Genomic DNA, 17,010 nt, shown 5'->3' on the forward strand with positions numbered 1-17,010 from the left:
GTGATGAGCACAAAACCATCACAATCTGTCTGCTTGTTGTTTCATCACCGAGAGTTCAGTCACATGGACTAATTATTCGATGTAAACAAAGTGGAGCATTAAGAGACCAACACACACGTTGTGAAACGACCGGTTTATGTGTTATAGTGATATCATCCTTGCTGTTTACCCGTCATTGTCACTACCTGATAAACCAGCTTCCTGCAGCAGCGCCCCAACCGGCTGACAGAAGAACTACAGCTCACAAACCAGCGTCAAGTTACAAGAAAGACAAACTAAACTCCCCGTTTTGATTTTAAATTAAAGCTCTGATTAAAATTAAATTCTAGCAAGAAGAAAAGTAGATGCATACACTCCTTTATCAAGTTACTACTGGTCTATAGAGAGAAAAATCGCTTTGATTATTATATAAAGAGAGAGAAGAAAACAAACCTTTTCTTTTTTTTTATTTGTTTATTTATTTTTATTACAAGTGGTGCAATTCCTAAGGCATTATATGGGAAAATATACTGCAATAACATCATTTTTTGTGTGTCTTGATTTGGCAGAAAGACTCATTTGTTTACAATATGATATATAATAGTACACAAATGATTTATCAGTACTGGAATATGTAATTGGCTGAAAAGCTGTTATGCCCAAACAACTGTGTAATAGTGTACCTGTTAATAAATAACTATATTGTAACATTTAACATGGGGCTTAAGTAATCAAGTTTGGAATAAAGTAGGCAACTACATTCTTTTTAAATACACTTTCTGCAAAGAGATATCCCTAAATGTTTTGTGTATTAAATGGACAGCAACTTTGGAACATGTGCGCTCTTTTGTCACTGCTTAGGGCTCTATTGTTTCTAGTGTCAACTATGAAGTTGTATTTAAAGTTTAGAGTTTTGTGAATAATTTTTTATTGTTTTTTTTTATTATTATTCAATTCTAATTTGTCATATTGTCACAGCTGGATGGGAAAGAGAAGCATTAAATGGAGAGAGAAGATGACATGCAACCAAGAAGATGGAACTGATACAGTTGAAATTGTTTATTTTGAGCATGAGTTGCATGAACATGAGTTTTGCAAAGAGAAAAAAAAAAGTTAAATCCCTGATTTAGATTCTTTTACGTCACCAACAAAGGAGAGGAGAAGTAAAACTTATTGATTTTGCCCCTTCTTTATGAGTAATACATAATACAACTCCCTTTTAACAGAAGGACTCTAAATCATATGCTTATCATTGTTCCCCTGTCCAGAAGGGGACATGATATTTTTTTTTTTCCATCTCAATAAGTAAGTGTGTTTCAAACTGTCTCAATTATATCAAAATCTGTCCAACCAAAATGTAACTTCATATTTTCATTCTTAATATTTTATTTAAGACAAAAAAAAAAACAAAGGAATGTTCCCCAACTGTCAAATTCCACACTGTAATAAACCTGATGTGAAACTTGTATGCTTTTATTTAAGGGGTAAAATTCCGCTGTACTTCCGGTCTGCAGCGTGCTACCTCTGCGTAGCTTGACGCACGCAGCTCGTCTGTAGCTGCTGCTGGCTGCTGCAGGCGTGCTATTTGCGGCAGCGGAGAGACCTCTGCGAAATGCCTTTTGTACTCCCGGATGTTTTTTTGGGTTTAGTTTTGTGTTTCGCGAGTGTCACATCACAGCGTTTGTAGCCATGCTCTGTGGCGGATTCAGCGGGCTGTCCTAGCTGCCTGAGCCGCTCCAGCAGCGGTGGGTCCGGTGCAGTGCACAGCCGGGGATGAGGCCTACTTGTTAAAGCTCCCCCACCACCCCTCCATCGTGATGGCTGATGATCAACAACAACCTGGTCAGAAGCCTGCCTCGGGATTAGGCTCTCTTCCAGCGTTGGTGCCAGGACTCCAGGGGCCCGAGGCAAACGCGTTACAGTTCAAAATAAAGAATTCAATTTGGTAAGAATGGAAATGATCCTCGGGATGCAGCCACACTGTCCTTTTTCGCTAGCCGTAGCCTCATAATTAGCGTCTCTAGCTTCTGGAGGCTGTGTGTGTATGCTGCACAAAGCGGCTGAAAATAACCCGAGTGCTCCCGTGCTCCTCGTTTGTATTTGACAGAAACAGGATAGCAGCGAGGAAAGCTGCACTGTCTTCTGCGTGTTTATGCATTATGACATTAGTAACGATGGTTTACTCACAGCAACAGTAGCTTTAATGGGTAGCATCGAGCCAGAGGAGGCCATGTGATAGATGACACCGAATCCAGCGGTGGTGATGATGCTCGGGATGACAGGTGTCAAAGCAGACAGCTCCTCAGAGACCCTGGTTCTCTCTAAATTGATCACAAAAGAACACACTTTTTAAAAGAAATGCTGTTTTAATTTTTATTTTTATGTGTAAAGTGGATTTAGACGTAATCAAAGCTCATTTATTCTGTTTTGTGTACTGATCAGCTTTAAGCAAATGGGGATTCAGTTTTTACCAAGTTACCATTTTTTTAATGATATGCTCAAATGGTTCAGACTTTAATTGGAGGAATTGCACCTTCTTCACTGTTTTTTTCTCCTCACACATCAAATGAATGTTAACACCTGTATTAAGATTATAGAATAGCAAAGTAAAGACATTTTAGATGCACAAAATGAATTATTATAATAATCTATATATGCATATATCACTAGGGTTGTTGTTTTTGGTGAACCTGCTCTTTTATGTCTCTGTGATGTTTGAAATCCCTATGAATCCCTGCAACTTAAAAAGTCCAGGAGCCTTAGTATGTCAGTTAGGTGATTCTTATTTTGTGTGTGTGTGTGTTTTTACGCTCTATTAAGATGAAATAAAGGAAGTCTCAATATTTTATTTTACAATGTGGCATTAGGAAAAAGCACATGGACAGCAGTTTTAGCTCCTTTAAATTCAAGTACCTGGTATTATGCACACAGACACTTAAACTGGACACCTTAATCTAAGGTATAATTAAATTTTTTGCTTTTCCTACAAGTGATTTTTGCATCTATAGTGCCACAAAAGGTGAAATCATATAAATTCAAGTCCAACAACAAACATGGAGTTTCAGGCCAGAAACCGAAATGAGGAACTCCCTATAATTATCAGTAATTTGTTTGTGACGAGTCAAAATTGTTTGAAAGGCTCCCAGGAGTGCTATGATTTTTTTCTGGTACTCTATTTAACCAAACAGGGTCATGATGAGGAAGGGGACAAACAACACAGGTGACATGGAGAATAGATGGTAGCGTAGATGAGGCTTGAGTTCCTCTGGGAGAGGTTCTCATGCCTTGTTTTCCACCAGGTATTAACGTGTCCTGAGTGATCCTGTCACAGGTGGAAAGCCCTGTGTACAGCTGTAAACACCAGAGATATTTATAAGGACAGAGTTAATCCAGCATGGCTTAGTTTTTCAAAAACCTGAAGGTGGCTGGCACACCTTATTCAGCCTCGCTGAATGGAAATGTAGAGGTAGCTAAAAGTGGAGCTCCAACTTTTGTTCAGTTTGCTTCAGAATGGTATCAAATGAAGGTTAATGAAGGGGAGTACGAATGAGAGATTGATGTTTTTCTATTAAGTAAAGAGGTTTGAAAATATGTGTGTTGGCTGTTATAGCAGAAAAGTGTGTAATTGAGGAAAAAGACCCTGCATGACAACATCAGACATTTCAATGAGAATAATAGTAATTTATTTTAGTCTATAAATAAAAAAAATGTTTTAAAAACGAGTGTCACAATTCTGCTTTGCAAAGAAGTATCACCACATTTGATTCCTTGTTTCTTAGAAAACATTTAGGGGAAAGAAATTCAAGACTATAGAAAAAATTAGCAAAAATCCTTCTTATAACAATCAGTAATGTTTCTGTTTTTTTGCTCTCTTTCTTATTGTAGCAAATCTGTACAATCAAAAGTGGACAGCATATTGGTGAGTATACAAACCATCACATGTAAAAAGAAATTATTGAATATATACAAGACAAGGTGTGAAGTAGTTTTGTCAAAATGAAATTTATAGAAAATGCAAACCCCTCAATTACTCAACTTTCATGTTTTTACTGTTTTTCCTGCATTTACATCACAGCTCTAAGGACAAAAAAATGATGACCTTGTTCAAAAGTTTATTTTTTCCTGACCTGTAAACTCAAACCAGTCTGTCTTCATTTTGTCATGTATAAAGGAAATTTGTCTTTTAATATCATAGTTTTCATTATGACCATGCACTCCACTTATTTATGAACATTTTGTTGTGTGTGTATCTCAGCTGAATCCTCTCAGGCCTCATATTTTGTAACAAAGCCAGGCCAGATATATCACAGCAGCATAACAGAGCTTTGTACATTTTTTTTTGGTTACTAATAAAAACAACCGTTAAAAGTCTGCATTCGGACAAACCTGACTTGGATTTGACAGATTGCTGGCAGTCATGGTTTGTCCCCTTTCTTTTTTTAATCACAGGATAGAAACTTAAAAGTGAAAATCATCCTTTAGCTTTTTATTACGTGTGAATGAGAGAAGACAGAATACTCCACCAGCAGAAGCTTTACAGTAGCAACTTATTGGGCCGGTGACACAGACACCAAAAGTCAGTTTGTAAATGTGTTTTTATATTTTAAGATGCCTTGAAAAATCATCTTCAAAGTGCTGATAATCTCTCTGCTTGAGATTTACACAGTGATTTCATTTTACTGATTACAAAATCTAGCATCACTCTCATGCACCATCAAGCAATCATTTGTGTTGGTTTTAGGCTTAATTTCAAAATTAAAAAAAGGTTAGTGATCCTCTAAAGTGTTTGGGAAATATGATTTAAATACTGAGATTTTAGATTTCCATGTTACTGGTTAAACTCAAGATCACATTTTAAGACTCCTCATCGATCTGTGTTAAATTGAGGGACCCCTTGACACATTGTTGGACGCAGTCGCAAAATTTCACAAACCATGATGTAACTCCCATCATAAATTAACCCTGAATTTATTGAAACAATCTAAAACAGAGAAAATACTGGGGTGAAAAAAGTGAGGGGACATTTCAAACCAGTTGTTCAATATAACGGCCAAATGCATGAGCTCTGTTAATTAGGCTTTTATTTTGAAATCAAACTTGTAACATGCAGGTGGTGTGCAACCAGTTGGTTACCCACTGCATGGCTCCACAAAAGGTTTTCCATATCAGAGGCATGTGGATCTGTCAATGAAATCAAATTATGCTAACAAAATCAAACATCTGAGGTTGCCCTGGGTACAAGTTAGCGTGCTAGTGCTAACACATGCATAAATCTAAGGTCAGAAAATCCACATAAACATTCAAAGTAATGCTGCCAAAAGGTGAAATACAAGACTAAACTGTGCAGAGGAGAACTAAGACAGGTAGCTTGTCCTGCTTTTGTCACAATGGACTGTAGTAAATAGAGTCTTGATTCGCTGCTGATTGGCCAACTGCTCTCACCTCATTCATGAGTATTGGTTACCATAGTAACAAAGATACAGATAAATAATGAGGAGGTGAGATGAACCTATTCTGAGAACCAATTGAAAGCAGCTGAGATGGGATCAATAGAGAGGAGGTGTCATACTCACTCAAATCAGGCATAAATTCTGAACCAGATTTCCAACACTTCCTGTGTTTATACTGCATTTATTTGCTGCTAAAAATATGGTTTTCAGTCACAGATATCATAGAATGCACAAATATTATATCAGTCCATGGTCTGAAAGAGAAAAGTAGAATGAATAAAAAATGTATACACAAATAAATAAAAATAAATGCAATAAGAAATTTACTAAGATGGAATGGAGACAGTAAATGTTAAATAAAAAAATAAAACAAAATCAAATATGTCAGTTTTAAATATAATACCATCATGTTTTAATTGATAACTGATACATATATCTAATTTCTACACCTAATTTTCTTTTTCTTTTTATCAGTTTTAAACCAATTAGTTTATTTCATCACATCTTATTCTATTATTTTACACAATTCATATATCATATGGGTTGGTCTGGTTTTCACATTTTGTTTTCATTAGAATATTATAAAGTGTTTCCTCATTTTGTCAGCACTGTTTATTGGTTATATTATGTCCTTTACCTTGTATTTAGATTGTGTGTGTGTGGGTGGGGATATTTTATTGTATGTTTATTTTATTCCATATTGCTATTATGTATTTCAAATGAACTCTTATTGATGAAGTAAACTGAGAAGACTAAGATATCCTCAAAAGGGAGTTCTGTGTTACAATACAGCTTACTAATGTTAAAGGCTCATCAGACACATACACCAAAGGTCCAAATAATCATCTGTTTATCGTTTAAGTGTGATGCATGTCACTAATTATGACACAGTGGTTAGAATAATACTGGGTGTACTAAATATTCCCAACTTCCTGTCGTCCATAACCTTAGTCCACGTATTTCTCTTGACTTCTTGAATTCAGTGCTTCTTATTTAGTTATTTTCTCAAGATAATATGTTTTTTGCATGGTTTGTTCTGATCTTGGGCCATTTATATCTTAGATGAAACAAGTAGTTTTACAAGCAGGTTATTGATGAAAAATGAAAAATTGTCTATTGGTAACATGTCCAAATGAACATGTTTAATGTTTTTTTTCTCTTCCTGTTTTTATTCTTACAGCAAGATGTTGAGAAGTTTACAGACATCGAAAAACTCTACCTCTACCTGAAGTTGCCTTCTGGTCCCAGCAGTGGCAATGACAAAAGGTACATCACAGACACACGCTGCACTCTGGTTCTCCTCTCTGCTGGTAGTTTGTCTCTCTTTCTCTCACACACTCCGGCTGCTTTGTTATGGCTTTCATTACATTATTGGCACTGTTGTCTCATTGCTTGTCAGAAATGCGTCTCACTAGCTGCTTGGGACTTTGCAGAAACAGTTAAGGCAAAAAAAAAAACTCCTTGAAGAAAATTTTATTTTTTTAGATTTTTCAGTTTTTTTCTGCTTTTGCTATTTTTCGGCGGGTTGATGCCCACTGGTGAGTTTTTTTTCTCCATGCAGTATTGTCATTTCTTTTTTGGGCTGTCTGATTGATTCTCATTATAAAGCAAACCACTGATATGTGTAGATTTTTGCTATACCTAGCTGTCTGTGTTTCATTTGTTTCCCCATATCTATTCATCACCCCAACCCCCAAATTCTACCCATTTGGACTGAGAATGAGAGGGGGTCCTCCACTCCTGGATTATGGTATTAAAGTTTCTGTATTAACAAGAAATGAGGCATATCAATAGAGGACACTACCTCACCAGATTTATCTGTCTTATTTATCAATTTCAGCGATCAGAGTTCCATGTCGTCAAGCCGTACTCAACAGATGTATGCATTCAACTGGATACGGAATCACCTAGAAGAGCACCCGGAGACTTCCCTCCCAAAGCAAGAGGTGTATGATGAATACAAGTGAGTATGACGTTTTAATACACAGCTGTGATTCATATGTGCATGCATCATCTGACAGGGGGATCGTCTCTCTTACAGGAGCTATTGTGACAATCTCGGCTACAATCCACTGAGTGCAGCAGACTTTGGAAAGATCATGAAGAATGTCTTTCCTAACATGAAGGCACGTCGACTGGGCATGAGGGGAAAATCCAAATATCCTTTCATTTAATTTATCTCTGCTTTACCTTATTTTGTCTCTACCTCTCACAGACGAGTAACTTGATGGTGATAATTTAAATTAACTTGTTTGTGTTCATTTTTTTATCCATGACCTAGACCAGGGAAAGGCAGTCTTTTTCCATGACTCGTGCCATTTTAAAATACACTCATGTCCAAAGTGCCGATACGTTCTTCTTTCATAAAATCATCGTCAGTCAATAGAAAAATCTTCTTTTTGTATTCTATGTTAACAATTGGTTTTCCATGCTTAGCTTGCAAGAAAGCTAGTGAGAAATGGTAAAACTTCCCTCTGTTGCCTGTTTTTTAACAGTAGAGAAAGTTTTGAATGTGTTCTTCTGTTTCACATACTTTGCTAACGCCGTTTTTGTGTTTGGTCTTAAAAAAGACGCTGCACAATTGATGTCCTACATACCACACCTTTACAGCAAAAGGTGCACATCGACCAATCTGTTACTCTCTGGCAATAAATCCATTCTCTCTTGTCCAAATATGTTGGAAACAATGACTGAAACTTGGTTTGCTTGCCATGATGACACTGCTAAGTTGTTGAAATTACACCTAGCAGACTGACCTCCTAAGAGATTTGCAGTGACATACATGCAAGACACATTTGTGCACTTGCAATGTCTTGATTTAAACTTATTATTTAACTTTATTTGTTAAATTTTACCTAAGAAAATTAAGCATATGCTCAGTTTCTTGAGAAAACAACATTTTTTTTTATCATTCATTTATTTATTTCTGTCTCATTGTAATTATTCTCTGTGTGCCAACATGAATAGCCTCTTTGTGCCAGCTATGGCATCAGCCCTAGGTTGCCCGCCCCTGTCCCAGACCAAGTCAATTACCATTTATTACTGTATTGTACTTTGAAAATAATAGACAGCTATCATTAAAAGCCAAGGAAATCCAAATTACACATGGGCCAAAACCTGCAGCTTTGAAAAAGTAAAAACACATATTTAAATATAATTTTCAGAGGGATATTTCCAACTTCAACAGCCATACACTTTGGCAAAATGTGCTCTGGAAAAGACGAAATGGATAAGATAGCTAAACAAACCAATCAAATGTTCATTAGATTTAAATGCATTGTTTCCAGTGAGTTTTGATCTTTCAGTTCAATAAATTTCTATGGCATGCTTTCAATAATCCAGGTGATGGCAGCAGTATGCTTTAATTCTTATACTTGACTTTTATTTTGGCCTTTTTTATCATTAGAACAGCTGAAAGGAGACTAAACATGTGAGAAGGAGAGACTAGAGGAAGACCCTCTACCCTGCATAGATTCTTGAAAATTCTACGTTACTTATAAAAGGGTTTAAACTTCTGGCCTAGTTTGTTAGCAAATCGCAGACATTAGAAAAAATCTATGGCTGAATCAGATTTACCAACTTGGCAACTTCTAAAAAGGAGCATTCATGTGCCTTAAAGTGGTTTATGAAGACAAAAAAGAAGAATATGTTTGTCAATAAAATGATAACTCAGGAACAAAAATCTTTGATAGGAATCCTGTAAAGAAGATTATAAGACAAAGCCAAACCAAAGGTTAGACATGTTATAGTGAGAATTCATAAGGAACAAACATTTTATCCATTGTTAACACAGTATATCAGGTAAATACAGAGTGCAAATGATGAATAAAACTTTACTTTTACAGTTTATAGATTCCCTCAGAACTGACTCTGTTGCTGTCTTCTGCTCACTTCCTGAAAACTAGTTATAAATTCTCCCTAAAAACTGTAACGCCCACAATGAGATTTAAGGAGCTGTTTATGATTATTTTTTTGTTCAGCACTACAAAGCGCTTTCCTTTCCCCTAGTTGGTGAAGATTAAAAAACAATACTCATAATGAATTTGACCATGAAGAACATAAGCGGCATAATGTGTGCGTTTCTGATTCCAGTCAAAATGTTTTCCACCTTAACTCCTCCTCACATACTGTTATAGCGGGTTAAGGAAGAAAGCTTTTGTTCACATGCCGTCTTTACCCAACCTGGACCTACAGAAGTCTGGTGATGGGGTAAGTCTAAAACATCAAAAAACACATGTTCTTTTATTTGAAAACACTCAGACACTCACCCTCCCTTTGTGCGGCTGCAGTGTGAGCTGATGGAGCCTTCGGGCCAGTCACCGAGCGCTGAGGATGAGATGCGATCTGCAGCCTGCGGACTGGTGTGTGAGTGGGCCCAGAAGGTTCTGAGTCGTCAGTTTGACAATGTGGAGGATCTGGCCCGCTTCCTGCTCAATAGCCACTACATTGGTACTAAGTCCATGGCTGCACTCACTGTTATGACCGGAACACCCACAGGTAGAGACGTCCTCTGTTCAGCTTTAACAGTGTTTCTCCCTGTCTCATATGTGCAAGTCAAAAATGCCACCACTGGCCTCACCTTGTTAAATGTTCCTTATGGTCACCTTTGACTACCAACAGGAATGAAGACGCCAACCCCAGCCTCTGCGTTTGTGCCCACGGCTGAGGCAAATTCTTTCCAGCCCCAGGTGAAGACCCTGCCCTCTCCCTCTGTTGATGCAAAGCAGCAGCTACAGCGCAAGATCCAGAAGAAGCAGCAGGAACAGAAGCTCCACTCACCCCTCCCCAGTGAGGCCCAGGTCAAGAGAACGGAGGCCAGTACCCCTGGACCCACAATCCCCTGTGGCAGCCCTGCTCTGCTCTCTCCTCAGCCTACCATAGGCATTGTAGTAGCAGCCGTCCCAAGCCCAGTCACGGTACGTGGAAGTTTTCTGAATAATTACGTTTTATTGTGGACCTGATGGATGTGATTTAATTTATTTATTATCCCACTGTTCCTCTACCAGGTACAGAGAAGCAGGCAGCTGATGACCTCGCCCAGCCCTGTCGGGACAGCAGAAGGAAAGGTGCTGCCTGTGAACTTCCAAGTGGTCACTCAGTCTCTTAAACAGTCGCCCAAAACACCCCAGAACATCTCAGCCAGTCCTGTGGGTGACCGTCTGGCACGACACGGTACACGATATGCCCAGATTCTGCCTAAGCCCTCCGCCACCAGTGCCATCACGCTGCGCTCACCCCCCACCCTGCTCATTACCAACAGCCCCATCAAAACTGTGATGCCCACTCCCCACGTCAGCTCAGTCAATGTGGTGAAGATGACGGCCATCGCTCTGGCTCCCAGCAGCAGCAGCGCAACCGTTCGTCCTGCTTCTGCAGGTGTGAGTACAGTAGCTGCTTCAGATGACTCCCAGCAGCTCCACGCAGGGAGCTTGGCTGCTCCTCCGTCACCTGCAATCAGACCTTGTGCCCCAGTCTCCATCCCGACCCTTTCCACTGACACCAAAGTAGTGTCTGAAGCTGGAAGTGACAACAACCCCACTGCCAGCACAGAGAAAAGTGCTCTAGGGGCCAAAGAGGAGAGAGTGGCGAAGTTCAGGGCTGCCAGTGAGCCAAGCTTCCTGGTGAAGTGTTCTCCAGTACCTGACAAGGGGGTGAGGATAAAAAGTGACCCGACATCCCCTCCCATCTCTGTAGCTGTAGCTGGGACTCAGGACAGCAATAACAGTAACTGCCATGACAGTACTTTGTACTTGACTGTTGATAATCACAACTCCAATGGCAACACTTCATCCAATAGCTCCTCTGCTGTTACCCCAACATCCAAGGACCCCTGTTCGGACGCCAAGAGTCCCAGGAAGCGCACAGGCTCAAGCGCAGACTCTCATGTGATTCCTGTGAAGAGGGTGTTCATCTCCCAGCAGCCTGTGGCTGTAGTTGACAATCCCAAGCCTGGAGTCAGTGCTGCAGTGAAGAGGCTCCCCAGACCAGGAACCCCTGCTCGACCAGAGAGCGCCCCCTGTAAAGTGACTGTGAAACACACCACCATAGGGCCAACACAGATTCTTGCACTGTCCGACTCGCCCATCACACACACAGAGGGCTCCCAGACTGTTGTCAAACCCCAAGCCTTGGTGGTGAAGCACGAAGACCACTCTCTCAGCACTGATACCAGCACTGGAGCCGTTGTAAGCAACGCGTCCGATCAGGTGTTGCTCCAACAGATCACTGGGGACCCTCACGCCATACCAGCCAACTCAGGAGCACACGCAGCCTCTGCGATGAGCGACCTAAAGAGCACAATATGGGAGGAGGGTCAGCTTGATGAGCTTCGAAAGCAGGCGTTTGCTCAGCAGATACCAGCAGAACACAAACAAGCCCCCACCGACCAACTCTCCATCATAGCTCAGCCACCCGAGGCCTCAGGTCAGCTGACCCTCACGCAGGAGATGGTTGACTTTGCAGGTTCTCAGCCTAATATGGACTATTTCCCATTCAATGATGATGACATGACCCAGGACAGCATCGTGGAGGAGCTGGTCCAAATGGAGGAGCAGATGAAGCTGAAGGGTTTGTTTGGCAGCTGCGTTGAAGTGTCTTTACAAGGCCAGTCAGCCAACAATCAAGGCTCTATCCTCAACACTCACCAGGCTGGTACTACTTTCTACCATTCTGCCCACAGTAGTACAACTCCAGTCCAGACTCCCACTCCCACACCAACTCCAACCCCGACGCCGACCCCCACCTCTGAAATGACGCTGGGACACAGCCTGACAAGAGAGAGCCCTTGCTCCCGCATGGCTCCCATCACACCTGTGGATGGAGCCATGGGTCGCCACACTCCCATCAGCACGCCTCTGTCCAACTGCAGCAGCAGCGTACCCCCAAGCCCGGTGGAGTGCAGGAATCCTTTTGCATTCACTCCGATCAACTCAAGCATCACAGGTTATCACGATGCCAGTATCGTCTCCAGCAGCCCGGTTAAGCCCATGCAGAGGCCGATGGCAACACACCCCGACAAGGCTAAACTAGAGTGGATCAACAACCGCTACAACAGCACCTCTGCAGGTCCTTTGTCCAACCACAGCATCGGCATTCTTCCCAGCTACCAAGACTTAGTAGATGACCAGTTTCGTAAGCCACATGCCTTTGCAATCCCTGGCCAGTCGTTTCAGGCTCAGTCAAGGCAGGACGCTGCTCACTTTGGCCGTTTGACCCCCATGTCTCCAGTACAGCAGCAACAGCAACAGCAGCAACAGCTAGTCACAGGTGTCACAACTCCCACCAAACAGGAGAGTTTTGCTGTGCCTGCCCCCTTGGACAACAAGGCATCGACCTCATCTGCATCAAGTACTTTCCGTTGCCGCAGTGTCAGTCCTGCTGTGCGCCAGAGAAACTTCAGTGGCAACACCAACTCTCTGACCACCACAACCACCACCACCACAAATACCACCTCCAGTGCTACTACTCGAGCTGTGGTCTCGCCCTTTAACTCCCCAATCACCTCTGAGGTGCTCAATATCCTGTCCAACAGCCAGACTGTCAGCTCTGTCCATAGCATGGTCCAGCGTAGCCAATCTGTCCCTCTGAACATCATGATGCAGAGCGAGATGCTGCCAGTGCAGGGTCCAAGTAACACCGCCAAAATTACAAATGTTCTCCTCAGCAAGATGGACGCTGATGGAGATGATTCTGTTCGCGGCCTGGGCATCAACAACCTCCCATCAAACTACACAGCACGTATGAATCTCACACAGATCCTGGAGACCACTCCTGGCTTCGCTGGAGGAACTGCACACCAGAGTCAGTTAGCTCCTGTTAGCTCCAGCCCAGCTGCCTTCGAGCTCCAGCAGCACGGCTACCTTAACACGGGGAGCGGAGAACAGGTGAGTTTCTCCACTGGGGATGGCCAAGCACAAGCAGGTTCCAGTGAGCAAGACCAGCAGCAGCAGCAGCAGCAGCTCCAGGAGAACCCTGCTCAAACACAACCACAGCTCCTCCTCCAGAGCACACAGCCGCAACAGGAGGTGGAGGACGAGCAGCAACAGCTAGATTTCAACAACACTGTCAAGGACTTGTTGGGGGATGACGGCCTTAACCCTAGTTCCCAGCTCGTGGGTCAGGTAGCTTCGGAGCTCAATGCCGTGGCATCCGACTTCTCAAATGACATCAGACTGACCTCAGATCTGTCCAGTAGCATCACTGACCTAAACACATTGGACACCAACCTGCTGTTTGACCCCAATCAGCAGCAGGAAACATATGAAGACTCAACACTGGAAGAACTGAAAAATGACCCTCTTTTTCAGCAAATATGCAGTGATACTGTGAACTCTGGTTTTGACTGGCTGGAGAGCAAAGACCAGCCTACGACGGTGGAGATGCTGGGCTAATGTTATCTTTCATTGTGTATGATTTCTGTTCTCTGTTGTTTGTTTGGTGCGTATGTAGTATATCTGTTTTTAAACTATACTTTGTTGGGATTTGTCTGGACTTTGCCATTCGTTCAGTTCAAAGTGCCGGGCTTACCAGAAAATCTCTCCTACTGACGTTTGGTTACTTCTCTCCTTTTGCATTTGTTTTTTGGAGTTTCAGTACTTAACCACTTTCCTCCCTCATCTGAAATTAGAAATGTCAGAAGTTCAAAAAGTGTGAGTACTTGGTGGCAGCATGCACTTGCAAAGAGCAGGTTTGTGTGGTAGGGACATTAAGAGAAACATAATCTTCCATGTTATTTGAATCAATAATGCAATATTTGTATTTAGCAAACAAGTGAAATGGGTAGGAAATTTGGCACAAAAGACCAAAAAGCGTATACTGTTGTGTACCATTTTTAGTGTGTGCAGTTCAAGTTCAACCAAATGGAGAATATTGGGATGGTAGAATATGCACAGAATAGTTGTAGTACATTTGCCTGCCATATCTGAATACTAAAAAGGGTGGCATCATGAGCTGCCAGGTGCTGAATTTATCACATAATCTTTATACTTTATCATAACCAAATCAGTGCAAAGCTGATTCACATCTGAGCATTGTCCAAGAGTGAAATTTTTCTTAAAGCCTATACTTCTAGTACTGTTGAATATCTTATAAAGGGAGTAGATGAATCAGTAGGGAGAAGATGGGAATTCAGGCCACCTTGTGGACTACACATTGAGAGGAATCAACAACTGGCTGCCTTATTCCCAAAGCCAAGGCCTTATGCCATCTTTAGAGAGACTGTAAATAGTAAAAAGTTGAGAATCTTCGGAACCATCCAGAGCTTCATCATATCAAGGCAGCTGTTACTCTGATGTTTTCAGTACTATTTCTTATTGTTTTTGTTTTGCAGTGTTACAATATAGAGTCGTATTGTATAGGCTAAAAACTACACTATGTGTGCCCTTAATAGTGATGGATTTAGGGGAATTTGATAGGCTGTCATTTCATGAGAACCATGGCAGGCACACTTTGAGTCATGAGAATTCTTTTGGCATGCTTTATAATCCCAGTTTGGATAAGAATATCAATGGTATGGAGAAGGCTCAGTTTTTATAGAAGGCCAGAGGCTGACATGTGTGTTTTGGTGTCATCATGAGATCAAGAAGACTTGATTTGCGGTGTTTGTGGGGATCCAGCCTTATTTCCATACCAAAGATGCTCTGTTTTAAAAACATAAGAGATTATTACACATAGAGACACTCCTAGTTAACATTAACAGCAACGGGAAGCAGGCAGCCTCGGGAGATATGAAATAATTTTATTGCATTTGACAAAAACAATTAAGTTGCATAAATCTTATGTACAGTATGTAAATTAGTGAAATGGTCACTGTCCTATGTTTAATAGGTAACGATGGACCTGAAAGCATGTTGAAACCATCACTGCTAGCCAGGTAGGCTATGTGATAAAGTAGGATGCTTGCTTGAATTTTTGGCTATTGTCAATGTTGTATAAGTCATGTTTAAGCTCCATCTGTAAATAGGATAGATACATAGAGATTTGATGTATCAAGACACTATATTATGGCCATTATTCTAGCTAAGTATGTGCCATTTAAAGAAAAAAAAAGCTTATCTATAGTCGGCAAGATACTGTATGTTGTGTGTTACATTTCTGGCTCAATGTGTCGTAAAAGTAATGCTGTCTGGTCTCGCTTGCTGATTTTATTTTACGTTTTTTCTATTCAAAGATAATAGGTATCTGCAGTTGCAGAAGTGATGTGTGCTTTGAGCAGGATCAATAGCATGGTATATTGAGAAAAAAAAGTTGTGATACTGTTAGCTGGTTGCAAACATCTCTGTGACAGACATTGTGCTCAAAGCCTTTCAAGCAGACACTGGAAAAAAAAAGATTACTCATGTTTCAACAAACTTTGGAGGTTCACATTATTGCACTAAATTTTTATGACACATGGCTTTGCCATATCTTTATGGACAAATGTAACGATGGATGCCCACAAAAAAGAAAAAAAATATTTTTTATGACAAGATGAGTAGGGAAATTCAGAAAATGACTAATTGTCTTGTAGCAAAATGTGCATTAATCTCAGTGAGATACACATTTCTTACTCATTCTCATACATGAGAATATAAAGCATTGAGGGAAAAAGAAAACTAACCTTTTAAAACCAACATGCTCATTATGTTGATAAATGATTGTACGCTCGTTGCGTGATGATTTCTGTTGTACTTTGTATCTTTGGTAACCACTGTCATCTGTGATTTGGGCAGGTTCTGTTAACCAGACTGGCAGTGCTAGTTTCATGAGTTACATTACTTTTGTTGTGTTTTGTTTACTAAGTTAATGTTGTTCTTTATGTCATGTTGATGGATTTTTTTTGTTTATTTTACATATTCTTCTTTTGCTATATGCATTTGTGATGAAATTTCTTTTTTTTTTTTTTTTTTTTTTTTTACAATAAGGCACTGATATTTGAATTTGAATGAAGGAAATGCACCTCTTTGTTAGTTCAGGAGCTCCATCAAGCAGTGACTCTGATTCTTTACCTTTGACTGACCCAAAACCAACTCTGTTTGACTATCTCTGTCCATTTCTACCAGTAGAAAAAAAACCCTCCTATGTGGTGTTGTATGGTGTACTGCTTAATGTACAGTAGCTTGTTAATATTGCAAACGCGTTGTTTCTTTTTTCAATGGAAAGTACTCACTGGTGAGATTTTTAAAGTGGTTTTAAAAGCCAATAAACTTTTTTAAAGAATGCGCCGAGATCTTTGCATTTTACTTTGTTTTAATTGGACTTCCTTAGCTCCTGACATCTTGATTAGATTCAGTTCAAACATTTATTTATTCTTGAAAGGACATCAAGGTTTCCCTCACTTCCAGTGATTTTAGAATCCCAGGTAAATTAAATACAATGAACAAACAATCATTCACAAAACAAAATTGATAAAAACAATTACAATCTGAGACAAGGTGGTGAGAAATCACAAGTGTTAAATTTTGCAAAAGAGAGAGTACAGACATAGTACAGACTTGTGTCTTCATATTATGATGACACTGATATATATTTCTTTTGGTTTAACGCCAAACACTTTTAATATTTCAGCAATTAAATCTATGCAAACTGAAAACCTTTTCACATC

General features: G+C 40.4%; 1 protein-coding gene across 2 annotated transcripts; it reads left to right on the top strand.

The window, feature by feature from the left end:
* The first annotated feature begins 1,525 nt into the window (after positions 1 to 1,525).
* rfx7b (regulatory factor X7b) lies at positions 1,526 to 16,625 on the top strand. 2 transcript variants are annotated; one of them, XM_074677439.1, is made up of 10 exons: positions 1,526 to 1,924; positions 3,865 to 3,898; positions 6,610 to 6,694; positions 7,140 to 7,179; positions 7,270 to 7,392; positions 7,471 to 7,587; positions 9,554 to 9,638; positions 9,719 to 9,926; positions 10,050 to 10,345; positions 10,436 to 16,625. In XM_074677439.1, exons 1-10 carry the CDS (start codon positions 1,797 to 1,799, stop codon positions 13,817 to 13,819), a joined length of 4,500 nt encoding a protein of 1,499 aa, XP_074533540.1. In that variant the 5' UTR covers positions 1,526 to 1,796; the 3' UTR covers positions 13,820 to 16,625. The 2 variants fall into 2 exon arrangements, with proteins under 2 accessions (XP_074533540.1, XP_074533541.1); XM_074677440.1 differs by lacking the exon at positions 7,140 to 7,179 and having other exon boundaries at positions 6,610 to 6,695.
* Positions 16,626 to 17,010: the final 385 nt, after the last annotated feature.

This window comes from Halichoeres trimaculatus, unplaced genomic scaffold (assembly GCF_033239565.1).
Source record: "Halichoeres trimaculatus isolate MK-OKI-2021-1 unplaced genomic scaffold, fHalTri1.1 fHalTri1_scaffold_10, whole genome shotgun sequence".
Classification (NCBI taxonomy): Eukaryota; Metazoa; Chordata; class Actinopteri; order Labriformes; family Labridae; genus Halichoeres; species Halichoeres trimaculatus.

Coding starts and splice junctions, on each gene's coding strand:
- rfx7b (XM_074677439.1), top strand. CDS start 1,797: ATGGCTGATGATCAACAACAACCTGGTCAGAAGCCTGCCTCGGGATTA. Junction 7,393..7,470: donor GAGGTGTATGATGAATACAA/GTGAGTATGACG, acceptor TCTCTCTTACAG/GAGCTATTGTGACAATCTCG. Junction 9,639..9,718: donor TACAGAAGTCTGGTGATGGG/GTAAGTCTAAAA, acceptor GTGCGGCTGCAG/TGTGAGCTGATGGAGCCTTC.